This window comes from Dipodomys spectabilis, unplaced genomic scaffold (assembly GCF_019054845.1).
Source record: "Dipodomys spectabilis isolate Male_0828 unplaced genomic scaffold, ASM1905484v1 ptg000241l, whole genome shotgun sequence".
Classification (NCBI taxonomy): Eukaryota; Metazoa; Chordata; class Mammalia; order Rodentia; family Heteromyidae; genus Dipodomys; species Dipodomys spectabilis.
The window spans coordinates 8,824,793-8,852,734 of record NW_024870918.1 but is presented as its reverse complement, the minus strand read 5'-3'; the positions used below and the strand labels follow the sequence as shown (position 1 = coordinate 8,852,734).

The 27,942-nt window shown below is 41.2% G+C and overlaps 1 protein-coding gene across 1 annotated transcript in view; it reads right to left on the bottom strand.

The window, feature by feature from the left end:
* Positions 1-7,293: 7,293 nt before the first annotated feature.
* Rorb (RAR related orphan receptor B) overlaps positions 7,294-27,942 on the bottom strand; it is a 79,653-nt gene continuing 59,004 nt past the window's right edge. Inside the window, exons 7-10 of the mRNA XM_042699392.1 lie at positions 27,827-27,934; positions 26,175-26,285; positions 22,580-22,692; positions 7,294-7,811 (exon numbers count right to left, since the gene is read on the bottom strand). Coding sequence (XP_042555326.1) covers positions 7,656-7,811; positions 22,580-22,692; positions 26,175-26,285; positions 27,827-27,934 — 488 coding nt within the window. The 3' untranslated portion in view covers positions 7,294-7,655. The remainder of the gene's footprint in view (positions 7,812-22,579; positions 22,693-26,174; positions 26,286-27,826; positions 27,935-27,942) is intronic.

Below are 27,942 nucleotides of genomic sequence, written 5' to 3'. Positions count from 1 at the left end.
ACCTATTACATTCTAAAGTAATAGAAAACTCTTTTTTGAATTGTTAGGGTGCGCTGTTTTAATCTAGTATATTTATAATGAAAAAAAAAACACAAAACCTCAATGCTTACTTCCTAAGTGACTCAGGCTGCAGTTTTACTCACATACACAGAAATCAGGGCTTATATATGAAACAAGGAGAGAGAGATCAGAAACTTGTAGATTTTCAAACTATATATGTCACTGGGTTTATGTGTAATTTCCTTTCTGCCTCTAGAGGCTGATAAGAGTACACAGCAATAATATAATTAAGCTCCAAAAAAAAAAATCAATGGTTGACTATCAGAGACATTATTCTTCAAAACAGTATTAATTATTCTGTTCAGAGTGAAGACTTTTATTTTACAGATTGTGGCAATGCAACTTTTGGGGGTTGACAACCGTGCATGCATGTGAATGAGATGTGAACTCTACCCCTTGGTGCTGCTTTTCCAGGTCTGGCTGGGAGTGGCTACAGCACAACCCCAAAACAGTCCCACGTTCCTGGAGGACTTAGAGTCACTCTGCACTGTACAGGTGTAGGTGGGAGCTAAGGTAAAAAACATGAAATCTCGGAATGCTGGAAGTATATGAAAATCATTTCTCTCAATCCTAAAAGCAAGGAAGCATTGTCAGGGATTTCAAAAATATTGGAACGTCTCATTTAAATCTAAATCTCTCTTTTTTTAAATTATTATAAATCGATCATCATAAAATACTAGTCTTTTAAAGTCATATTTGGAATGCAGGATAAGCGTCAGTTTTAGTGGACCTGCTCCTGCCCAGGTTTCTAGAGTCATGACACTTTAGATTTTTCACCTCCCTCTCTGTCTCTCCCCATCCCTCCCCCAAAGTTCTTTACAACATTTATTTGGTGAAGGTCAGTTATGGCTTCAGCAAGTGAGTGGTCTGACCTCTGGTTAGTAAGAAGAAATAAACGTGTACAAAAATATTTTGTTCCTCAGAAAGCGGAGTTAGTCTTCCTTCAGTTATTTCATGCACAAAGGATTTCGACCAAGCCATTTGCAATGAGGAAGGGTGATTTCACTTAGAGAATTTTTGCTTAGAACTTTCCTTTCTTGTACTGTGTAGTTTTTGCAGGTCTGAGGCCAATCTTCCATACAAATTCTTTGGAGCAGACCTAATTGACAGCCCTGTCCCTTTCTTGGTTGTATTATAAAAAGAAGAGTACACTTAACACCAATGGCCTGTCAGGATGCTTAAACTGTTACAATCAGTTTTCATTTAAAGAAAAACAAAAACAAAAACCGAGAAGTTACATAACACTCAGAAATGAAGCAAGTACGCGTTTGCTCTTTGTTGTTTTTTTTCCCCCTCTAAAAAATTTGTTACAAAGTCTTATGCTTAAACAGAGACATAGAAAAATCAGTGTATTCACTGTCTCCCATTATGTACAGCAAAAATTACAGAGACAGCATACATCGTATTAGACCTTCCACAAGCATATATTAAAAGTAATTACATTTGAAAAAATATTTTTATTTTTCCTCTACATTTCTACAATACATACTCAGTTTTCTGTGGGTGTCATTTTCATTCTTACGTGTGTATTCGTCAGAGGTTGTGGACGGTACTGTGTCTGGGTATGTGAGAGTTGTCGCTGGCAGACATACTTCAGTTGTGTCTACCTGGGGTTGTGACCACGGTCTCAGAATGCTGGCCCTTAGCCACAGCCAGAACTTTTAGAGTTGAATGTCAGAATCCAGCCGCCCAGCTGGGTGGTGGGGGACCAGTGTCTCCCTGAACTGGACTTAGTCAGTTCCAGTTGTCCTTGTGCTTTTCTTTTTTCTTTTCTTTTTCTTTTTTTGGCCATGGGAACAAACACTGAGTTGCTCTATCTGACCCCATTGCAGGGCATGCCTATCTCATGCAGGAGGTGAAGATGATGATGGCCAGTTCACATAGGAGGTGGAAGTTCAGCAGCGTAGGGGAAAAAAAGTGCATAAACAGACCACCCCATCGGCTGCATAGGAACCCGTGGTCTGCACTCTTCAGAACAGGGCAGAGACATGCAACCAAGGGAAAGTGAGAACCTGCCGCAGATAGCGAAGCTGTCTATTGACTAACGCACGTGGAGACTCAGAAACACCAACATCATGCATTTGACTTTTGGAAAAAAAAAAAAAAAAAGTGGCAAGAACTTTAGCCCCCTGGTTCACGACAATGGGAGTTTGCACAAGATGAATTCAAAATGTCTGGAAGAATCTTTGTTTTTAGGTGGTTATTTTGTTCAAGCAACTTCTCAGCTTACCACATCCTTGAGTCGTGATAGCTAAGTGAAGAAACGAGACGGAGAGCAAAGGTCTCCTTCCCCTCAATTCTAGGATCACTCAGGTGTCATTCTTGGGAAAATATGGCCAGTCCTGCACTAGCTGAATGGGCAACCTAAGTATATCAATCTTATAGAAACCATACAGAAACAACAGGTTGCCAGCTAGCGGGCTGTGGACCCTCTTTTGTTCGGAAATATGTTGGTTTGGTCTGAGCTACGTGCTGAGTCTACGGCCATTATCCATCTTATAAAACACATATTTCAACAGCATTTAGCCTCAGGCATAGCTAGTATCCCCTTTTATGGGAGATTCTGCTTTGCCAGATTTGCTCACCTGCAATGACTCTGCCATCTTAGGCCTTTTACTTTTTAACCTCTACTTTAAATGGTCCGTGTATCTCTGGTCCCACCCTCTCCCTGTGCCCCTCAATTTTTTTTTTTAAATAAATAAAGGAGAAAAAGGCTGTCAGCTGTCTTCTGAAAAAAATTCCCATAGTTCCTCTCATCAGGCCTTTGCTCTAGTTACTTCTTGTACCGGCACTTGCCAATCTAGAATCCATTAGCACTTCATCTAAAGCAGATGGTGGGCTTCCCACTCCTTTATGAAGGGACTTTGTGCTAAGTTGCCTTCCAGATGCACACGTTACAGTGACTATGATACTATGGAACCGGGCATCTGTTACCCAGCACAGAGGTTCTTGTCTGCATTTACTGACCCTGGTAGTAACTTCACAGGACATACAAGTTCATAGTGGAAAAAAAGAGGAAGAAATGATCTCTTCCAACTTCCAATAACTCTAGATTTTTTTACATGCTTCTGTAATAAACAGAAATGAAGAACATGGTAGGATACTAACATTATTTGCATGTTACTGGTGTTTTTATAAAAACAAAAACAAAAACAAAAAAACACTGGGAAGTTGTAGGCAGTCCTTGGAACACAGACTTATTTGCATTGAAGCCTGGTACACGTAGCATGGCAGAGTCATTATGAAGTGGCTATCTATCTGTGTGCTTTTCTATAGGTCAGCTTGGCTTCTGGAAAGGTATCTTTTAAACAGGGCATGGAATAGTTACCGATGTCTTTCTGGTTACTGCTAGTTAATATCTAGAGTTCAATACAATTTAGGGTCTCTCAGATTCTGTCAGAATAATGCGAAACTATGACCCAAGAGACCATTTATCTTCTCTATTTTCACTTACTCATAGGTTCTTTTAATTCAGAGGCCTGAAGAAAGTGTAAAGACAAAGGAAATCCAGGAAGGATGTGCTTGTAAAGTACGTGTCTATCCTTAATCTTTGGGAATAAAAAGCTACAGCAAAAGAAGTACAAGGACCCAAGTCATAGACAACAGGGCCATCTACAGTTGTCAAAACAGAGTTGGGAATCCTTATTCTTCTTTCCCCAATTTCCCCCTCCCCAAATTGCCTTTCTTTTTATAGTCCAAAGATACACAGGAATTAGAATTTACATAGCTTCACTTCCCTAATTTTTCCCCATACTGACTAGAAGGTGGTATTTTCTTTGATCAGGGATTTGGATAGGAAGCCTGGATTGGCTGTAAGAGAAGTCTCTCTAAGTGGAGCACCTTGTTTATTTGGTGCTCAGCATATTTTTTTTTAAATAAAAATGAACGCTAAATTGTCCTCACTTGTGTGCAACTATTGATTGAGCAAGTCTGACGAAAAGAATTTGATTCTCTTTACAACATGAAGCTGCTACGCATTGGCCTGAAAGCCGGGTCAGAGAGGTTTTTATACCATGTATATTTTGTGGTCATTTTCCTGTTGTTGTTTTCTTTTCCCCCCTCCTTCTCAAGTATCATTTTTTTTTTCTTAATGAAATATCCCTGAGTGGAGACAGTGCAACATCTGCATCGAGCAGTGATTGTCATTTACAAAGCATGAAGTGAGACGTTCGGATTACAGGGTTCTTCTTCAGCTCCCGTGTTGTGTTTCTGGGTGGGTGGTGATCTTTCGCTAGCTTGCAGGGTGAGGTGGAAGGGGGCTGGGTGAAGTTCTGGGAAGGCCTGTGGTAGAGTGAGCTGTTCTTACCCAGATTTCAATATGCCAGGGCATGCCACAGGAGATGTTCAGAGGGCAGTGATCTTAAGGCTTTGTTACCATTCTACCCAGGATTTGATCCTCTGTGGAGGGAGGATTTGGCAACTGTAGCGCAAACTGGAAGTCTCTTCTCTCCACTAAAGTAGACCTCGCCTGTACTGGTTTCCATGGTTTTGTTCTGCTTGGCTTGCTAGCTCTCCTTCCTGTCTCTTAGCCTCAAAAAGTTCCTGCCATCCCAGTAAAATGTTTGTATCTAGTGGAAATGACACAAATTCAAAACCAGTACCTCTGGAGGCAAATGGGGGGGAACAATCTTTTTCCTATACCACCCATGGGACCAGGAAGGAAAAAAAAAAATCTCAGCTCCTTCATCAATTGAGCCGATTTAAATCCTCTAAGGTAAATTGGAGGCAACGAATGAATCCCTCTGCAACTGAATGGGAATTGAAGGCTGACAGTGGGAAATACTAAGCCAAAAGAAACCAGGAAAACAAAGTTGGACGCGAGTTCAAAGCTCAAAGGCAAACACCAAGTGGACATAGTAAGCATCACCCACCACAAGCCAATCATAAAACATACATTGCATTTGGAAATGGCTTGGTTAAATTGAGTACCTTCCATTACCCTGTTTTCCTAGCAATCACTAACGTAATCTTTCCATTAGAAGGAAATATGACTCTTGGAATTAATTCTTTATACAAAGAGCTAGCAGGAGTGACATTTACACCAAAAAGAACCGAGTCCCTGTAGCAGCATAATAAGCAGCCTACAGCTGTCTTCTCAGAACCAAAGGTAATTTGGTTCAATGTAGTTAAATTAATTGAAGATAACAGTAGTTGAGCAAGAGATTCATTATTTTAAAGCCTTTTTGTTTTCCCCCTTGGGTTTGGAATTCATCAATCATGAGGTGAGAAAAAGGCCCCGTTTCTTAGTTTCTTAAGAGGAACAGACTAACACCCCTGTTTTGATCATCAATCAAAAATTCTGAGTCGTCTTGGAAATGGCTCTCAACTATGAAGTTCAGGAGAGCATCAGAGATAAAAAAAAATTCAAAGTTTCTACTGATGGAAGTTTGCAATGAAGTGTGTGTGTGTGTGTGTGTGTGTGTGTGTGTGAACTGGGGCTGGGCTACACTTACAGGAGATGATAATTTTAATTGTTTTATGCACAACTTTCTTTCCAAGCTTTTCTTGGAGGAGTCAGTCCCCAAAGCATGGGCCTCCAGGATAGAACAAATGCCTTGGCATCCATGCAAATTTCATGTGAGAACACATAGAGAAGAAAAAAACTTGTATAAGTCACCCTTGGGTTCTATGTATTTTGACACAGCTAAAAAAATTAAAAGTTCAACCATGTGCCGGTGGCTCACACCTATAATTCTAGCTACTCAGGAGGCTGAGAACTGACTGGTTCCAAACCAGTCCGGGCAGGAAAGTCAGTGAGACTCTTATCTCCAATTAACCACCAGAAAACTAGAAGTGGTGCCGTGACTCAAGTGGTAGAGCACTTGCCTTGAGCTGAAAAGCTCAGAGAGAGCACTCAGGCCCAGAGTTCAAGCCCAACAACCGAAAAAAAAAAGTTCAGGTTGGATAAATGATAAATAGTTTTGGCATTGGGGTATATTAGTTCCAAAGTCAAACCATATGTCCTTTTTTTATTTGGTTAAGTTCCTGCTACTTTTCTTTTTCTAGTAGTGTAGAAATTTAGAGTTGAAGAAAACTGAGGGCACTAAGCTAGGACACGGGAAGTCCTACCTCCCTTTATTGCTGCTCTAAAAAGTATATAATAGGATGAATATCAAGAGCCACTAATTTTCTTTGTATGTTTGATGATACTCTCTTCTTTGCCAAAGTATCAGTAGACAATGTTTATACAAAATGGCATTGGAACTATGGACCATATTTTTAGTTCAGTTTTTAAAAACCATTGCTGGTGATCTCACAGATTTTTTTGGTTAAAGATATAATAAGCACCTAAGTCATATATTTTTGTTTTCCTACAATTGGAAATTTCAAATACAAAGAAAAAAGTGTTTGATGTATTCTGGTGAAAAACCAGGAAATTATCTTTTGTTTGATTAAAAAAGTATTGGACCTTACAGACATAATTGAAATTCAGTTTCTTTCTTTCTTTCTTTCTTTCTTTCTTTCTTTCTTTCTTTCTTTCTTTCTTTCTTTCTTTCTTTCTTTCTTTCTTTCTTTCCTTCCTTCCTTCCTTCCTTCCTTCCTTCCTTCCTTCCTTCCTTCCTTCCTTCCTTCCTTCCTTCCTTCCTTTTTTCTTTCCTTTTTTTTGCTTGCTTGCTTGCTTCCTTTCTTCCTTCTTCTATCCAGTCCTCCCTTCCTCCCTTTCCTCTTTGATTTGAACTTAGGGCTTTGAGCTTGCTAGGCAAGTGCTCTACCACTTGAATCTCGCCTCTAGCCTCAGCCCAATTTTTAAAACAGGAAAATGGCTCCAAATACTTCCTTCACCATCTCACTATGTACTACCATCTTCACAAGGCTTTGATGTCATTGATAGAAATAGTTTGTATGTTTGTTTACAGAAACCATGCATTATATTTATTCCTTTGTAGGCTTAACTGAATTGGTGCTGTCCTGCTATTGACTATAGATGAAAAACTCTGACTGGAAAAACAAAACCCTGATTGTCTAACATAAAAAAGTAACATAGAACACAGAAGGCAAATAATGTAAGGGAGCCCGACCGAACCTCCACTGCTAGTAGGAATGGCATTTTAAGCCACAGTGCATGTGCATGTATATGTAATAGTCATATATAATATTCACCCATATTATATACTCATTACATACATGCACAAGACTTTTCAAGACAGCTACAGATTTACACATGCACCAGCTATCTAAAAACAGAGAAATAGGTAAGCCTATTAAGTGGAATTTTCTTAAATTATATTGGAACAATCAACAGGAAAAGTAACCATGTAAAGTACCGCTCTGTTCTCGAATGTATCTACAATAAAATTCTATAAACAGTTGTCTTCAAAACATACCTGAATAAAATAAAAAAAGGATAACACCCAGTGTCCTATATTGTATATTTATGGTCATTTCCCAAACCAACGAACAACAAAAAGAGCCCCATTCAGGTGCCTATGTACATTCTTCAAACTGTAGCGGTGAAAAATAATTCTATTAAGTGCAGGACATTCCTAACGTTGCAGTAGTGACATTTTTTTTTTTTTCTGAGGTCTTCATGAACACATTGCTTTTGTCTTAAAAGTGATGCATTCCACGACCAGGAGACAGCTGTCTTGGGCCCTTCATTTGCACACGGTGGCACAGTCAGGGTTAAAGAGCTCCTTGTACAAGGGAGGAAACAGTGTGTTCACTATGTCTGGATGAGATTGCTTAAATACCTGCAGCTTCTCACCGTGCAAGTTGCAAACCGCAGTGATGGTTGGTATCTTGGCTATTAACTGCAGAGCCGAGAGACAGGGAGGGAAACAAAGAGGAAAGCTCATTAGGGCGCTGACTTCAGAATCAGTGTCTTTGCAACAGCAATGGCTTGGGAAAGACGTTTGGGAAAGAAAGAAGGCTCACTTTCAACTGCTCTTTAGAACAAAACAAAAGCAAACAAAACCACACCCTTGACCCATCTCTTAAAGGAAAAAAAAAAAAAAAAAAAAAGAAGAAACAAGCAAGCAAGACAAAGCATCCTCATTCCTTGTTCTGAAATAAAGAATATATGGGGAATGTTTAGGGTAATAGTGGTAGGGGATGCTTTATAAGCAGGTGCTGGAGTAGGAATCCTGCTTTCAGAATAGCTCAGGTGGTATTGTTCAGAGATACTCTTTCATTTGTAAAATGGGTTTCCTAATATCTATTTCATTGGTTTATGGTGGGCCTGACTAAAGTAATTTGTATAAAAGTGTTAAGAACACTTAACACAACATAGGCGTGAAGCTTGTTATTATTATAATTATAATTATTATTATTAGTGCTGGTCCTTGGGCTTGAACTCAGGGCCTGGGCATTGTCCCTGAACTTTTTTTTTTTTTTTTTTTTTGCTCAAGGCTAGCACTCTATCACTTCCAGCTTTTTGGTGGTTAATGAGAGGTAAGAATCTCATGGACTTTCCTGCCCAGGCTGGCTACAAACTGTGATCCTCAGATCTCAGGCTCCTGAGCAGCTAGGATTACAGGTGTAAGTCAGTATATTATTTGTATGTGTGTATGTGTGTGTTTTTGTGTGTGTGTGTGAATACAGGGGCTTGGACTCAAAGCCTCTTGCTCTTTCTTGGCTAATTCCCTCAAAGCTAGCACTCTACCACTTAAGCCATGGATACCTTCACTTCTAGCTTTTACTTAGCTGATCAGGTTTGTCTGCTTAGGCTGGCTTTGAATCATGGTCCTCATATCTCAGCTTGCCAGGATTGCAGGTATAAGCCATGACCACCCTCTCTACTATACAATTATCACCTATAATTTCCTGAAGATTTGTATGCCACAGATGCCAGACTTCTGAGTTTGGAAAGTGATACTGTGAGGAGAACAGCCCAAGATGCAAACCTTCATTATGTAAATTGCCTGGCAAGCCATCTCCCCAGTCCCTTTCTTCTACAATGTATAAGGTGAAACTATGAGGAAGGGGAAACTGGGGAAGGGAGTACAGAGAGAGAGAGAGAGAGAGACACCTTAGGGAAATGAATGGAAGAATATCCATTTACAATCACTGTGATATATGGTTTTGGTAGGTTTGTTTTATCTAGGAAATAACCTGTCGAGTAAAAATGCCTAGAACCAATGTTTTATAATAATTTTAAAAGCCCACACTAAATGTTCTCTAGGTCTTAAGAGAGGGCATATTTCTAGTTTTTAACATACAAACAATTTAGGACCACTTCAAGCCCATTCTTCAGTGTCAAATTAGCTTAAACAAATGTCCATCTGATGCTGTTTCTTTGAGAAATGAGACATACTCTCCCATAGAACGATATTCTCCTAAGTGTGATAGGTCATGGAGCTGGCGGAAGATACACGGGGGAGTCATGATAATAAAACGCAATTAAATAAACCTGTCTGGACATCAATTAAGCTCACTGTCTCCCCCAATCCATTCAATAAGAAGAATTAGTTTCAGTCTTTGAAGTCAAAGAGGAAGTAGATTATTTGTTCCTTGATGGGTCTGCAAACTCAGAAATTTCTATTACTTCATTAATTTTCCTCCTCCTGGCTAATGATTGTATAATCATACTATGAGCAATTTAAAAGTAACATAAAGATTCGAGCTGTTGGCACATGAAAGGGGTGTAGAGCGTTTAGTGGTATCTGAGAGTCAGGCTTTCCAGCCTAGCTGTATTCCCTGTTATCCAAAGACGGTACCAAAGCCCTCAGTGCAGAGATTCAGCATGTGGGACTGGAGAGAATCTGCTAGCACCTGGATCTCAGTGTAGACACACCTCTGCTGGCAGCCTCTGACTTACTACCATCTCTCCAGAGCACCCGTGAGCTCAGGGATTGGCTAGAGCTGCCCCAATAACTTCCTGCAGTAGCTTGTCACTTCAAGTCACAATGGTGTGGAGCATTAGACGAGAGCTTAGACTTTTAATTGATAAGAGAGCTGGTGGAAATACCGATGATGGAATTTTGCTGGTTTGGTGTTTAGCTTTCTTACGATTAAGTATGTGGTCATGAACAAAATGTTTAATCATTTTTAGTCCAGTTTTCTCATGTAAGCAGGACCTTAAGTCTACATGATTTCTGAGTTTCCAACTAGTCCTACATTGCTATATTTCTAGATAGTTGAATTATTTTTACCATGCTGTTGCTGGGGATATGAGTTAACAGTTTCGAAGTTACTAAAATTTTATGTTGAGTTTTAAAGTCCATAATTGTTATCTTCAGAAGATATTATTTGACCTACAGTATATCCAAATCAAATTAATAAAACCACTTTATAACAGGAAAAAAATGAAGGTACTGACATGGCAAGGGTAGGGAGGTAGAAGAATGAAAAGAGAAAGAGAGGGAGACTGTAGTCATGAAATTCAACACATATCCTACACAATGAAGACAATTGAGGGAAGGGTGGGCTGGGGAGGAATGGGAGGAAGGAGGAAAGGCATGCCATTGATCAAGATGCATGCATTGTATTTATAAATTGCTTTGTTGAATGGCAACTCCTTTGTACAACTACTTAAGGGCGATAACAATATTAAAAATGTCAGACACCCGTGGCTCACGCCTGTAATCCTAGCTACTCAGGAGGCTGAGATCTGAGCACCACAGTTCAAAGCCAGCCCAGTCAGAAAGTCTGTGAGACTTTTATCTCCAATGAACTACTCACAAAAAGCTGGAAGTGGCACTGTGGCTTAGCTGGTAGAGTGCTAGACTTGAGCAAAAGTTGCTTGCTCAGGGAAGAGCCTAGGCCCAGAGTTCAAGCCCCAGAACCAGCACTAGATATACAATGTACATGCAATAATACATGTATATTATATATGCAATATATGCAATATATATTGCATATATGTATATATAACATATATACATATATGTGCATAATATATCTAGTATATATTATATATATTATATATTGTATATGTAGTATATATAATATATATGCATATTGTATATATATTGTATATATATATTTATATAAAAATCTTTGTCTAGAGGGTGACACTAAGTTTTACCCTAAGAATCAAGACTTTCCAGTGTTATGAATTATAAATTAATTGTTTCATTCATGCTGTGTTACGATGGTAAATCATGTGTTTGCTTTGGTAAATTGTTTGTGTAGGCTTTCAGCTAGAAAGCAGTGTGCACAGACAGGTTATGGTTCTCCTCTTCAGTCTACCTGTCGAGACAGCTGGACAGAATGTCAGCACGCTGTGAAAAGCAGATACAAAGCGGTGGGGAGAGCCATAGAAGAATAGCAGACGAGAGGCAGTAGGAAAGAAGAGGCCCTGGGTCCTTGTGACAGGCATGGGGCTTGCTGAGCCACACCTGCACTGAGAAGGAAGGATGCGAGCCAGACCTCAGGATGCCGAGATGTTTGGGGCCCTGGAATGACTGAGGACAGCGCTTCAGGTGACAGGGCAGGGCTGAACACGCTTGGGGACAAGGATGGGAGATGAGCTTGGCCCAATTATGGACACGCTCTTGGTCCTCATTGTCGTCTTTGATCGGGTTTTAGATGAAGACGAAGGGGATCTGAACCCCCCTGGGAAAAGGTGCTGTGAGTTGTGAGAGGAAAACGGTGTTTTTTTCTATACTTTTATAGGAGAATGTTCGTAGATGAGTGTCCACTTAACTCGAATCCCTGAGGAAGTTGTTCAAGCTCTCTTAATCAGCTGGCTCACACGGAAGTAAACTGCAATTTAAGGATACTTATTGCACATTACGATCCCCCCCGAAATAGCTATTGAATGCAGAGAGGCTGTGACAGCTTTCTAGAATCATCTGTTGTTGAATTGATGATATGCCAAGCTCCTGACACCTCCACACACAACAACTCCATAATGACTCAATTGTTAGTGTATACAGAAATTATTAAGGTGCATCCTCAAAGTGCAGATAATGTGTGTGTGTGTGTGTGTGTGTGTGTGTGTGTGCACGCATGTGCACCAGTGCTGGGGAATGAACTCAGGGCCTGTTGCTCTTACTTAGCGTTTTGCTTCATGCTGGTGCTCTACTTCTGGCCTTTAGCTGGTTAATTGGAGATAGAAACTACTGTCCAGGCTGGCTTTGCACTGCAGTCTGCAGATCTCAGCTCGTGGGCAGGATTACAGATGTGAACCACCCGTGCCTGCTTGTCCTGGGGTCTGCTGTTAGGGGCTCAGCTTTGGAAAGTTTTGGTGGAATTCAGATCCCTTTTTGAAACAAACATCCCCTGTGATTCCTGGAACATTGCGAGGAATCGACTCTGAGAAGCGCTGCTTGCTGCAAGAGCTTCAAATTTCAAACAGACTACCACAATCAAAAGATAAATTCTATACTGTATCTCAAACCGTCCAGTTACAGTGATCAGGTAGCTCCTTTTCAGAGGGCAGATGAGGACATTATTCCATCTAGAGAGGGAAGTGCCCTTGCCTCATACTGTTATGCGGTGAGGGGCAAATAATAAAAGCCTGAGACCCTGTGACATACTAACGCTGCACAGAAGAAGACGATGAAGAACACAGACTTTGGAGTTGGGCTGCCTGGGTTTGGACCTTACTCTGGGGTTAACAGTGATGTGATTGTGGCCAACTCACTTAACCCCTCAGCTTCCAGGTTGGTCAGATGGCAATTTCCACAGTCTCTATGTCAGAGGGAAGTTGAGCATCTTGTTTGAGGCGTTTGCAGTAGCATGACAGAGATTTCCTTATAGCAATAAAGCAAGTTGCTTATTTTATTGACTCTGGTTTATAAAGAGAGCCCCATCTACTAGAATTCTTTCAAGCACTTGTATACTCATTTTTCTGCAGGGATGGAATGGGGGGAGGGGAATTATGCATCGTGAAATCCTTCTGTAGTTATTCATTTGACCAGAAAATAGGAAATGGTGGGTCTAGTTTTGGAAAGTAAATGTGAGCTCCAGTTCTTTCTGCTAAAAGCTAGTGTCTAAGGAAGAGTCCTCCTTTCGGGGCTTTAGATGGAGTCCTTGTTGCTCATCTGTAGAATGGGTCTAATGGTTGAAGATACCCAGATTGTGTCAGCAAAGATCACTGCAAGAAAAGAAAAGGAGCTTCCTCGAACACTATGCTCACAGCTAGAGCAGGATGGGAGGTCCAGTCAGCTGTGGAAATCAAAGTGCTGACCAGAGCATCTGTCACTCGGCAGGGACAATGGGGCAGGAGGCCATGCGTGTGGAGGCTCAGAACGCAGCAGCAGCAGCAGCAGCAGCAGCAGCAGCAGCAGCAGTCACTTACTGCTCATTAATATTATGTACTGCAGCTGGGGGACCCTCCGTTTCAAAGGGAGCTCAGAGCAGCTTCAGCAGCAGTTAATGGCGCAACAGCTTTGTAACCAGCTGGGGAGGTGATGCACTTGGGGCTGGGGGGGGAGTCAATTTCACATCATCAAGAAATTCCTTCGTGATTAAATAATCCCCATTGCAGAAGTAGACGGAGGGTCTATAAAAAGGAATGACCACACCCAGCTCTGTCTTAGGACAAACGTTTCTTCTAAGAAGGAAGCGTTAGCTTGTACCTACAGGGGTCTGCAAGAAGAACTCACAGCTGTTTGAGGAGACATAATGATCCCGTGCTCCTCTCCAGAGGGCAATTTTATGAGGAAATTCACAATTCTATGACTGGTACATTTGAGGTTGGAAAAATGAGACCAAAACGTAGCTAATCTCGTTCATGTGAGCTTTCTGACCATCGGGATGCCTTCTGCCAACAGGACGCAGGAAGCCAGTGGATGGTTTGATCCAAGGGGAGAAAACCTCAGGAGATCTGAGAGAACAAGGTGACTAAAGGCAGGCTGACACGTCGGTGTCACCAGTCCACTCACTTGTTCTGCTTGTTTGTGTTTGGATTAGAATGATAATGTTGAACTTCAGATATCTTTCTGGGTTCGAGGTCAACTCCAAGCCCTTCTGGCATCCACGCTGTGTCTCGCAGTCTTTCTAGCATGGACAACCATGGCTAAGGTAGAATTGGACATTTATCTCCAGTAGATCTGGAATTTGCAATCAGACTGAGCTGTCCAGGGACTTTCTAAATGTTGCTGGGACTTCCAGTGACCTAAGAGCTAAGGGCTGGATGTATTTCACCATGTGGAGCATGGTTTTCAGCAAAGAGAGAGAATACTGAAGTAGATAGTTCAAAACAGAGACACATATAAGACAGAACATCCCAAAGGCATCTGGACCTTCTGGAATAGTGGCTCAACTTTTCACTTTAGATTCCATGATACATTTCTTATTTATTTTGGTACACACACACACACACACACACACACACACACACACACACACACACACAGAGTTGTTTTCTTTTGCTTGCTTAAGCTAGTGGGAATTGGTTCCCATTACTTGTAACTGTAGCATCGCCATGAATACATCAACTTGCAACTTGATGAGTGAGGAGTAATACCAAAACCTCTCTTCTCATTTTACAGACCTTTAATCTGATGGAGAACCCTTGGGATTTGGGGGTGTTGGATTTACAGTGCTCACTAGGAAGCTATAAATAGCTGAAATAGACTGAAACCATCTGGAGTGCACAAGGTAACTGCCACGTGCTCTTCACGATTTCCCTTTGCTTCTGGCACATTCTGTAGTTGTAACAAAATGTACACTGACATGGAGAACTACCCCAAGAGACACTTATGTTCCTTGAGCATTGATTTGAAATTTAAAATTTGGAGGAATCTCCGGAGAGGCATTCTGTTGGGTTGTCTATTCTTGCATTATTTTAATGTGTTCTTTGCTGTGGAGTAGAATCCTGAGGGGGCTTCTGGGGTGCCCCAGTTGTAATGTCATGAGTATGGTAACTGTGATAATTCAAGTTTGAGAAGTTTTTTAATATATGTGCTGTATTTTCAGAAAAGTATAGTTTTTTTTTTTTTTTGTGTGTGTGTGTGTCCATGGTGGGGCTTGAACTCAGGGCCTGGGTGCTGTCCCTGAGCTTTTTAGTTTTGCTCAAGTTTAGCGCTCTACCACTTGAGTTCTGGATTTTTTTTTCTGGTTAATTGGAGATAAGGCTTTTATGGACTTTCCTGCCTGGGCTGGCTTTGAACTGCTATCTTCAGTTCTCAGGCTCTGGAGTAGCTAGGATTACAGGTATGAGCCACTGGTCCCTGGTGAAATTATAGGCTTCTTAAGGTAGAAAACAACTTCCTACTTAAATACAAATGGTCATGGGGAGGCTGAGATCACAAGTCTGCGGAGGAACTGCTCAACGTTGGATTAGACTGCTGACTGTACTAATTTCCTGGTGAAATGGAGCCCAATCTCTCTTCCCACCTACCAGCAATTCCAACATCCTCTTGCTTTAAGTCTAATCATTTCATTATTACCCACAGCAGGGTCCATTTTGATCTCATGGAGAAAGTTAGGAAAATCAAGGTGAAAGACCATTGACTGTTTTCTTGACCAATCAGTGTTAGATCTTATATTCTGAGTCAAGTAGTTGTTTCTTCTTCATAGGTATCATAATAGCACACGAATGTATGGTTTCTTTCAAGAAAAAATTCAAATGCCAACACATAAAATATGGTTGATTTAAGCATTTAGTTACCTAGTGTTGTTATAGTAGGAGGATGGGTTTCTCTTCTCCAATATGGCTTTGTTAACCTTTTTTGTTAGAAATAGATTTGGAGGCTAAAAAGTTAGTGAGACTTTTGGCAAGTAGCTTTTCTAGCTCAACCTACTAGAATTCTCTCTGGGAAGGTGGGAGTTTTCCCTTCTAGATGCCTGAACAGAAGAAGCCTCCTTCTAACCCTCCCAACATATTTTGAGAGTAGCCTATGAATGAATCATTTAGGTACTAGGATTGGCTTAGGTTCAAATTCTAGCTCTTCTTTTTGTTTCCAGCTGGTTAACTCTGGGCAAGTTGATCTTTCAAACTTCTCATTTATAAAGTGAGATATTGAGAGTGTAATATTGAAAATACACGTCGATCTATTTAGACTCTATCAGCATAGCACTTGGCACATGGTAACCGCTCAGTCACTGTAAGCTATCATCACTGGGTTTTTTTTTTAATCAGTCATGAAATTCTCTTGATTTTTTTTTTTTTTTTTTGAGAAAAGCTCTGACAGCGTAGTCTAGATGGGCCTTGAACTCAGGATCTTTCGGCCTAAGCTTTCTGCATGCTGTGATTACAGGCGTGTATCACCATATCTGGAGCAGTCATGTGATTCTGGGAATACCTTAGGTTATGGAGGTATTACTTTTTATCTTCCATGTCATGTGATCTTATATCTCACATATGTTTATGTATCTTTCATATTTGGCCTATAATAAATAACTGTTGAACAAATAAAATTGGTAAAATCTGTACTATCTCATCCTTATTTCCACATGGATTTTTTTGCAGTATAAAAGCTGTGTTTATGACTTTTACTAAGACAGTGCAGAGTTAAAACTGCATAGTCTAGCGTGTCTCACCTGGAAGGTAGGAAAGAGGTAGGAAAGAGGCTTTTGCTGAGTCAGAATAATGGAAAGGAGAGATGAACCTCCTTCTTGTCTGAGCTTCAGAGTCTAGATTGGAAATATCCAACAATAATATAATATGGGCCATGGATATAACTCAAAATTAATCTAGTAGCCACATGAGAGAGTTAGGAAAAAAAACAGGTGAAATTAAATACTGAAAATGTCATCTCAACACATAATCATAAAAATGTGAACGGGACATTTTATACTCCTTTGTTTTTCATACTAAGCCTTTTAAATTTGTAGACATAGACCCAGAGACCAAGGAATGAGAGTATACTCAGTAGAAGATAAAGATAGTGCTGGCTTCGGAAAACTGGGTCAGGAAATGAAGGCTAATGCATCTTTCCTCCTCTTTCAAAGGCCTCATAGGAAAGTTGTGTGTGTGTGTGTGTGTGTGTGTGTGTGTGTGTGAAGTATGTGTATGAGTGTGTGTGTGAGTGAGTGTGAGAGTGTGTGTGAGTGTGTGCGTGAGTGTGTATGTGTGAGTGTGTGTGAGTGTGAGTGTGTGAGTGTGCGCGTGAGTGTGTGAGTATGTATGTGTGTGTGAGTGTGTATGTGTGTGTGAGTGTGTATGTGTGTGAGTGTGTATGTGAGTGTGTGAGTGTGTACGTGTGTGAGTGTGTATGTGTGTGGGTGTGTGCATGAGTGTGTGTGAGTGTGTGTATGTGTGTGAGTGTGAGTGTGAGAGTGTGTGTGAGTGTGTGCGTGAGTGTGTGTGTGTGAGTGTGAGAGTGTGTGTGCGTGTGTGTGAGTGTGTATGTGTGAGTGTGTGTGAGTGTGTGAGTGTGTGTGCATGAGTGTGTGTGAGTGTGTGTGTGAGTGTATGTGAGAGTGTGTGTATGTGTGTGTGAGTGTGTGTGAGTGTATGTGTGTGTGAGTGTGTGTATGTGTGTGAGTGTGTGTGAGTGTGTGTGAGTGTGTGTGTGTATGCGCTCAAACACAGGGCCTCTTGTGCTTCCTCAGCTTGTTTGCTCCCTGCTGGTGCTGTACTACTTGTGTCATACTTTTAGTTCCAGAATTTGCTTTTATGAATCTTCTCAGTACAACGTTAGGCAAGAAGTTCTAGCCATTGACAGGAGTGCTGGAAAAAGTAGACTAAGTAAATATAAATATGTATTTTATGACTCTAATTCCCCAAGAGGCACCAAAGGAGAGGTTGGGGTGGATCCCACATCAAACTTTCCTCCAGCTAGGAGGCTGACTTAGAGACTATCTCAGAAAAAGAGCTGGCGACATGCTCCTGAGAGCAAGATACAGATCCAAGCTTTGCCTTGGCTGTGAGTACGTGGTTACATCCGGGTCCTGGCTGGGCTGATCACTTCCTCTTCTGGTCCATTAGTCAGGTCGACCAGAAGGGCATAGTTTTCTGTGTGTGTGTGTGTGTTTACTGGGACTTGAACTCAGGGCCTACATGCTATCCCTTAGCTTTTTTTTTTTTATTTCTGCTCAAGGCTGGAGCTCTACCATTTGAGCCACAGCTCTACTTTTGCCTTTTTGATGATTAATTGGAGATAAGAATGGCATAGACTTTCCTGACCAGGCTATCTTTGAAGCTTGATTCTTCAGACCTCCTGAGTAGCTAGGGTTACAAGTGCGAAACACCATTGCACGGCCTTTATAGTTTACATCTTCCCTGCTGATCTCCCACCCTTTGCTTTACCCCAATAGCATTGTGGGAAGAAAGAGCACCATGAAAAGGAGTTATGGCAGCTCTCGGTGCACGAGGCGATGAAGCACCTCTGGTCTGCTCTCCTGGGCTTAATCCACACCGCACGTTTGCAGCTTTGAGGATGGAGAGCACCTTAAACTACATGACTCTGGGGCCCAGGGCACTACCTCTAATTTAAATCTGTAAGGTGTGGTGAGGTGAAACTTTCTCTTCATTTATCATGATGGGAAACCATCTAAAGAAGAGACATCAAAATAATCACCCAGGACTGAATATTGGAGGGCAAAAGAAGATGTCAGAAGCAATCTTTTTTTTGTTTTTGTTTTTTTGACATCAAAGAATGTTCTACAAAAGGGACCTTAAAGACCAGGCAGTCCAACCCACTCACTTTCTAGACAAAAAAAAAAATGAAGCCCAGAGAACAGACGGACTGCCTCTCTCTAGTCATATGGGGCTTAAAAATATAGACGTATATATTTTTTTACCCAGAGTGTTAGGGAAATGACCAATGTTAACTCATTTCCTGTTTCCTCCAAGCCCAAATCCAGCCAAATGATTATTCATAGTCTGAATCTACCCTAGAGTCTCCTTCCTGCCTCCGACCATCTCCATGTGCTTCAGCTCCTCCACCTTCCAACTCCCATCCCTGGAAAACCCTTCAGAGCTGGCCCCCATCGATCACCTTCCTAACGGAAAGAAACTTCTTCTGTCAACGCTAACGATTTCTCTAATGAGGCAATGATACTTATTTATTTCCTCCTATCCAGTGGGAAGTTTTCATACATTTTAAAATCACATTTAGTCCTCCAAGTAATCACGTTTGCTTAAGTCATACTGTGCAAATGAGGAAATGAAGACACAGTTTAAATCCTGTGTTCAGGGCTCTGAACTCGTAAGTGACTCTGAACATTTGCATCATCATTAGGCAGACCAGGAAGCTAGATGCTTCCATAGATTTTCCCTAGTCCCCAGTACCCTCAAAACAACAAAACACATCAGCTGATTAATAAAGAGGAACTGAAATTTTCTAGGTAATGGATATAGGATAACTGCATTTCAGAACCTCCTAGGTTAAAGTTTAGGTAACAATATAAAGTATTGCTACATGAACTTTGATTTCTTTTATCTCTCTTTCTCTCTTTCCCTCCCTCTCTCCCTCCCTCCCTTCCTCCCTCCCTCCTTCCCTCCCTCCCTCCCTCCCTCCCTCCCTCCCTTCCTTCCTTCCTTCCTTCCTTCCTTCCTTCCTTCCTTCCTTCCTTCCTTCCTTCCTTCCTTCCTTCCTCTTTCTTCCTTTCATTTCTTTCTCTTGCTCTTTCTCTCCCTCCCCTCCCTTCCTCCTTCCCTCCCTCCCTCCCTCCCTCCTCCCTCCCTCCCTCCCCTCCCTCCCTCCCTCCCTCCTTTCTTTCTTTGTTTCCTTCCTTCCTTCCTTCCTTCCTTCCTTCCTTCCTTCCTTCCTTCCTTTCTTTCTTTCTTTCTTTCTTTCTTTCTTTCTTTCTTTCTTTCTTTCTTTCTTTCTTTCTTTCTTTCTTTCTTTCTTTCTTTCTTCTTGTGCTGTTCCTGGGGTTTTAAACTCAGCGCTTTGTGTTTCACTTAAGGCCATCATTCTACCACTTGAGCTACTCCTCCACTTATTGCTTTTTTTATTTTTTACTGATTAACTGGAGATAAGAGTCCCACAGACCTTTTTTCCCTGGTTGGCTTCTACCTACGATCCTTCATTCTCAGTCTCTTGTGTAGTTATGAGGACATACTGATATACCTTATACCTGTGCTTGGTATAAGTTTTAATGTCAAGAACTGTGTGTATGGGAAGTATCCTTTTGCCAGTGGTCAATTTGACCATGAACAGGTAAAATAGACAGAAGGATGAAGCAAGCACAAGGCTCACATTGTCTCTGAATTTGTTCCTGGGAGAGTAGTCTCCAGGACACTTCCTTCAAGTCTGTCATTGTAGCTACTAGATAAAGATCACCAGTCAAATCCAATCAGGGAGAAAAACTTCATGACTATGAAGTTCTAGAAGCATTTCTAAGTAGATGAGAGAATCTGTGGAAGGCTGAACAATTTCTTTCAGACATAAATAAAACTACTGATTTTGAGAGTTTGATGAGAGCTTATCTTTGATCAATTGCATTTTAAGTGTTCCCTGGGGATATGTGTGCTAAACTTTGGTCAGAAGCTTGAGGTGCTGTTAGGAGGTGGTAGAGCCTTTATGGAATATGGCCCAGTGGAAGAAAGTTGGGTTATTGGGATTGTGCTCTTTGAAGGGGCTATTTGTACTCTTGCTCTTCTCTCTTCTCTCTCTCTCTCTCTCTCCTTCCTGGCAGCCATGAGATCAGCAGCCTTGTTCTATCATATGCTCTTGACCATGATGCTGTGCTTCACCACAGACCCCACCATGGAGCAAGGCCAGGCATCAGTGGCTCACACCTGTAACCTTAGCTATGCAGGAGACTGAGATCTGAGGATCATGGTTCAAAGCCAATCTAGACAGGAAACGCTATGAGACCCTGTTCTCTGATTAACCACTAAGAAGCTGGAAGTGCAGGTGTGATTCAAGTGGTAAAGTGCCAGTTGTAGAATCTAGGCCCTGAGTTCAAGCCCCTGCACTGGCAGACAAAAACAAGCAAACAAACAAAACACCAAAAGCAGTGGAATTAACTGAGTATGCACTGAAATCGTTGAGACCTAAAGCCCAAATCAAGCTTTTCTCCTTATACGATGATTATGTTAGGTGTTTTTGTTGTTGTTGTTTAATCTTTGTCTGTCATGGGGCTTGAGCTCTTCGGCTCAAGGCAAGTGCTCTACCATTTGAGTCACAGCACCACTTCAGGTTTTCTGGTGGTTAATTGGATAGGACTACAGGTGTGAGCCACCAGTGCCTGGCTTTTTATTTTTTCTTTCTTTCTATTTTTTGCCAGTCCTAAGGCTTGAACTCTGGGCCCGGGCACTGTTCTTGAGCTTCTTTTTTTTTTTTTTTTTTTGCTCCAAGCAAGTGCTCTACTACTTGAGCCACAGCTCCACTTCAGGCTTTTTTGAGAATGATTTCTGAATGGTGAGTGTAGCAATGTTCTTCCTAGTGCTGCATTAATTTTAACAAAACATTGCCATAATGAAGCAGCACTTTTAACTCATGGAGAGTTGTTTTTTAAAATAAATATCAGTCCAGGACATGTGCAATGTAAAATCTGATGATGTCTTCAAATGAAGTCTTTCCTCTCCCTCTCTTTTAAAATAAAGAACCTCCAAGGAAGAGTGGGAGAGCTTAATGATAAAAATATATAAAGTAGGATTCCTATTATCTTTAACCAAGAACAAACTCATTTCTTAGTCTCTGGTCCTCAAAAACATCCAGTTCTTAAGAAATCAGAGACAGTTTAAAACTTAAAACAATGTTGTTCCTCAAAACATTCTGGTTCTTATGAAATCAAAAACTTTCAGAGTTAAAACAATGCTGAATAGTAACCATTGACAATTACTTCTTCCTTTTCTGATTATGTTAATAACTTTTCTCAGTATTGTGTGTGTGTGTGCGTGTGTGTGTGTGTGTGTGTGTGTGTGTGTGTGTGTTTGTGTGTGTGTGTGTGTGCCTGCCAGTACTTGAGTTCAAACTCAGGTGTGGTCTCTTAGTTTTTTCACCTAAAGCTCACACGCTACCATTAGGGCTCCACTTCTTGCTTTTGATGATTAATTGGAGATAAGAGTCTCATGGACTTTCCTGCCCAGGCTAGTTATGAACTGGAAACCTCAGATTTCAGCCTAAGATTACAGGGGTGAGACACCAACCTCCAGCCTGTCTTCTTTTGAGAGAGTATCACTTTGAATTAAGCTCTAGGATACTTTACCATGCTGAAAGCATCTCAAGTCTATCACGAGCAGATTAGAACTGAAGGGAGATGTGTGAGTCATCAGTGCAATCCTGCCTCTGTAGGATTGTTTCTATACATACGTGAGACGTGACGGGCAGAATCTGCTAGCATGCGGCCCGTGACAAGAGGGTCACTACTTCACACGCTCACTGCCGCGTCGCTCACAAGTCTTAGCATTGAATCCGTCCTCTGAATTGTGAATAGAAATCAGAGGGCTCTTCACGTTTGTCCATACCTGGCTGCAGCATTGGCACAAATCTCTGATTTCTCACGTATGCATTCTGAAGACTTCTTTGCCTGCTTCAGGCTTTAGGGAGGCCATGAAACACTTGCGGTTCTTTAGATTCCTCTGTTGTGCCCTGGGTTCAGCTCTGGTTCCCTACTCTAAGCAAACCCTTTGTCCCACCATCTATTGGAATTCCATCTCACTATACCAGGGCACAGCTCTGGTCACTCTGGGGAAATGCTAATACTGACAAGTTCTGCTTGTTCCAGAACAAGTGTCCCTTGATTCCCCGCCTTTGGGATGACAGGACAATATGGTCTAAGGACCTACCTTTGCCAATGTCTCATCATCCAGGTGATTCTTCTGGATCACATGTTGAAGTGCAAAATAAATTTTTTCCTGAAGCTTCTGGACCTTCCTCGGTTCTATCAGCCAGGCTCGGTCTAACAAAGAAGTTTAAAAAAGCAAAGGATAAGAAAGAGGAAGACAGGGCAGAGACCTTTGTTTTATTTCAGCCGTTAAGCACTGGGCTTCAAACTTATTTCTAACTTTTCAGTTCTAAATTGCTCCTAAAGTGATGTAATAATTCATAGGAAACATAAATATTTCATAAACAAAAAATAGAAGGTGCCAAGATCAAATCATATAAGGTCACAAGTGAATGCTGTGGGCATCTGGAGAAATGGACACTGTTGGTTCAAACAAACACCTTCATTTCTGTCTGTGGGAATTTTAGCTCTCTTATTGTGGGAGACATGCTTGTGTTTTCTTTCAAAGTAGAAATTACTGATTTGCAAAGGAAATAAATTATGGTGGAGGAAAAGTCTATTCTACAACAATATTGGTGGTTTGATGGACTCCTTTGCTTTTTTTTATTCTCCCTCAACTTATTCTTTCATCAGACACAAAGCTGGAGCTTTGTCTTACTTTAGATAGCATAAACATGAGTCATTTTCTAAAACTGTACTCCAGTCTTAATTTTATATACTAATTTTCAAACTAGTGGATAGAAGAATCTTTCCTCCCGCCTCTCACTTCCCTGACTCCTTCGTTTACTCCCTACTCTTCTTTCCTTTCTGCCTAAAAGCTTTATGAACCATGGTGACAAAAGGCAGGCTAGTTAGTACTCATGCCTTAGTTAGATGTTTCAATGAAGAGTCAACTAGAGTCTCCAAACACTGGACAAGTACTCGTGGAAAAGAACGTGGACACGAGCCTCTCAAACCCAGTTCAGGTCAGGTGAGAAACCCAATTCTGTAATCCTAGATAGGAGAAGGGCCAGTCTAACCAAGAGTTAAGCGAACCCTTACGTAAGTGAGCACAAAGGCCCCAGTGACAATTGTCAATCAGAATAAATTAAGCATCCTTCCGTCTCCCTTCCCTCAGCTATGTGGAGGGGAATAGATAGTAGCTGTTAAGTCAGGAGCCCGGGGGAGGTCAGTGTCTGGCCAGAGACGGACACAGGCTGCAAGTCTGTCTTTCTTCTTTCTCCTTTTGAGCATGGCATTAAAGTAGAATGGCCAACAAGAGTATGTCGAGCGGTGAAGCCTCTGAATGTCGGTCTGGTGGATCTACAGGGCTAAAGTATTCCCCTCTAGGCTGAACAAGTCACATTTCATACTTGCACATTCTGCAAGCTTTGATGATGGCCGATTCTTTCAAGAAAAAGGAAAACAACTCAGCTGATGTCTAATTCATGAAGCCCAAGCTAGTCTTCCATCTGGGGCTGTCATTTCCACAGCTCGTTCATGTTTGATAGGTGATGTCTTCAGCATTTGCAGCTAGGATTTGTTGACTTACACAAACATGAACCCCCACCAAGAAAAGGAGAAAAGAGAGAGCAGTTCTTTGTGAAGCTGTTCCATTGAGCAACTAGGAACTAGAGGAAAAACACTGCCCTCATTTATAGACCCATAGGCTTAGAGTTAGTCTTCTATTGAACTAGCTCAGTAGAAACAATCAAATTCAAGGAGCGATTTGGCCTATGTTGTTATCATAAAAAATGTATTTCTCATCACTTTTTTATCTATCTTTATGCTTTCAGGTGGGGGAAATTTTCTAGAGCACACACACACACACACACACACACACACACACACACGTGTATATACATACATACACATATGCACATGTATATAATAAAGTTCAGAAGAACAGCCCTGGTTTTATATACAGCCATAAAAGAAACTGTTAACAAAACTACTTCCCAGGACTACTAATTTCCATTTTTGATAAAGTAGTTAAATAAAAATAAAAGTAGAAATCTAACATCCAGATAAAACTATCCTGGATCCTTCTGAGAGCCGTAGAGCCTACTGGCAAGAAAGTGCAGAGATTTATTTTATGGGTAAGTGTAACTCGAATGACATGTCACAGATCCTAGATGAAATCTTACATCACTCATAAGAATGATGTCTTCCAACCTCACTGAAAAAATATGTTAGGGTATTGGAAAAGAGAGTCACTCCTTAGATAAATGGGTTATGGAAGGAATGTATCTCCTGACCTTAAAAATCAGACAGGGATGCATTCTTCTTTCAGTAGAGAGCTGTCAACATGGCTGCTACCTAGTCAAATACACAGCTCTGAGAGAGTGGCTCTGAATTCCCATTCTGGTTGAAGGCGGAGTGCAAATTTATTATCATAATATTTTAATTATATTACTATGATTATAATGTTGCATTGCTATTAATTTTAGGCTAGCTTATACTTTAAAAAGTATTTTATCTGTACATGACGTATCTTAATTTCTTTGAAAATTGTGGGTTTGGGGGCATTTTATCGCATTTCAGAGGTGGAGGAGGCCGCTGCTGTTATGGAGTGCAATTGCCTTATTTTATAGATGAGGAAACTGTGGCTTTGAGGGGTCTTGTTGAAGGGCACACAGATCACTGATGGCAAAGGTGGTGCTAGGAGATCTATGTCTGAAATTCTTCTTGTTGCCCCAGACACCTCATTATAGGAGCCATTTTCTCCACCAGCTGCCTTTCCTTTTTTGGGTAGCTGAGAAAAGAGGCAGAGCATTTGCTGAAGTGAGGATTTTAACAGTAATTTGGATAGAAAAGCAAAATAAAAAAGGTAATGTACGAGGAGAAAGTATAACTTTGGTGTCTCTGCTTGGTCTTTCGTTTAGATATATTTTGACAACTTTCACTCTTTTCACCCTGGACTTCTTCCTTCCTTCCTTCCTTCCTTCCTTCCTTCCTTCCTTCCTTCCTTCCTTCCTTCCTTCCTTCCTTCCTTCCTTCCTTCCTTCCCTCTCTCTCTCTCTCTCTCCTCTCTCTCTCTTTCTCTCTTTCTTTCTTTCTTTTTTTCTCTTCTCTTTCTTTCTTTCTCTTCTCTTCCTTCCTTTCCCTTCCCTTCCTTCTCTTTCTTATGCTGGTACTGAGGCTTAAACTCAGACCTGGGTACTGTCCCTTAGCTATTTCACTCAAGGCTGGTGTTCTACAGCTCCACTTCTGGCTTTTTGCCAGCTAATTGGAGATAAGAGTTTCTTATATTTGTTTTCTCAGGCTGGCTCTAAACCACAATCCGAAAATCTCAGCCTCCTGAATAGCTAGGATTACAAGCATGATCCGCCAGCACCCAGTTTTCTGTCCTTTATTCTTAAAGTCAAACAGAGGAACCTTACTTAGCTGTTACTTAGGCCATCGGTCTTTGCTTGCTTATTCAGGAACAATTGGGTTCATTGGGGTCTGAAGCCATCCCTAGCACATACTCCCCTTTTGCTTTGGAGCAAAACTGGTCATTTTGATAAACTTGAGGTTACTTCCCTTGACATTGTCCAAAAATATCAAAAGCTTTCTAGAGAAAATAGAGTTCTTTTAAAGTTTCTCCTGAACACTTTGGCGTGGGTGGGTGTAATTGATGTTAAAGATAGTAAAGCAGGTTTTGAAAGAAGGTAAGAGACCCATGGTCCCCCTACCTGGAGATATCAGAACAGCAGAGGAGAACAAAGCAATCTCCTCCTCAGTCAGCTGCAAGGAACACAGATTCTTTGCAAAGTCAAATGCTTCATTCACTAGGTCATCAGAACCTATAAAAGAAGAAGAACAATTAGCCGGAAATACTTGGAATTAGAGCAACAGTAAGAAAAGTCTTACTATCAATACGTTAGTCACAGATTTTTTTCATACTAGATATCTAGCAAAGACATTTCTGAAGCTCTTAGCCATAAGAATGTGTTTGGAGGTGAATTCCAGAAGGAGGAAATGGAGCACAACCTCGGATCTGGGTCTGAAGTTAGCTTTAGTGATTAAGGTGCAGACATAGTCAGTTTTCAGGGTAATATCTGGCTGGGCGTATCTGATGGAATTTCCAGGTAAAGCATTTGAGTAAATGGGAACAGAGCTAGCCTTCACAGAAAACCTAAAACAGTACACATGGAGGCTGAGGACTACTGGTATTAGTGGTACAAGGTTTCCAGGGGCTTCAAACCGAGTTGTAGAAAGGCTTCTTACAGATTGAGCTATGGTTCCATCTGGTGAGTTCCCTTTACATTTTTTGAGGGCGGTAGAAGTGATTTATCTCTACCTTCGAATGAATGATGCTCACCGGGCGGTTGCTTAGGCATTGTGAATTCTGGCAAAAATAACACTGATCCCTGGTTGATGTTTATTTGATGAGGCTGGAAATATACTGAGTTTGCTTGCCAAGACTTTTCCGCCATTCCTGAAAGTCTAGGATGACATGGATGTGTATCAGCTGCGGAAGGGAGCATCACCAGGCCCAGTGGCTTGGCTGCTGGTGGCCAGATCAGCTAACAGCACAAGAGGTCAAAGGGCAGTGGCTTCTTCGGTGTCCATGAGCAGGATATGGAGCAAATGGACTAATCAAACACTAAAACCTTTCCTGGCCTTGGACCATTTTTGCTGTCATTCTGTCTAAGCACGATGCACTGCAGACTATAGAGGATCACACCGAACATGTCCAATCAAGTTCCGTTTGTGTGAACTTCCTGACCTCACGGAAAACCTCAAGGCTAGCATGGGCTACTTGGTGTGATGTCACAAAATACATACCAGATGCCAGATACTGGTGCTCATGCATGTACTTCTAACTGTTCAAGAGGCTGAGATATGAGGACTGGGCAGGGAAGCCCCTAAGACTCTTATTTCTATTTAACCACCAAAAATCCAGATGTAGAGCTATGACTCAAGCGGTAGAACATCAGCCTTGAGCCAAAAAAACTAAGGGACAGCACCCAGGCCCCAAGTTCAAGCCCTAGTACCAGCACAATAAAAAAAAGAAAGAAAGAAAAGAGAAAAAAATAACCTCAACAAACACAAATAGCCAAGAAAAATTGATCGTACAATGAATGACCTACCACGCAGTGCCAGTTATTTGAGCAACAGGGTTTGCTTATTTACATGTCTCTTTTTTTTCCTTTCTGATTAGAAGCCACACTTTTAGGATCCATAGAGTTAAATGATATATTGGAGGCCTACCTCGTCCATCTCTAATTCAGTAATGAGATACTAGTTCATATCAAGGAATCAAGGCATTTCATTTGGCGATTTCAGCCTAAGTGGAGAAGCAGATGGTAGCTAATTGTGTCATCATCAAGGGAAAACTTACCTAAGGCTTTGAACATTTGCATTCCTCCATATTTTCCTTCAAACAGGACAGTGTTGTTTAATGGATTGAAGGCACGGCACATTCTCACCAAAACCACTTCCAAACAACCTAGGGGT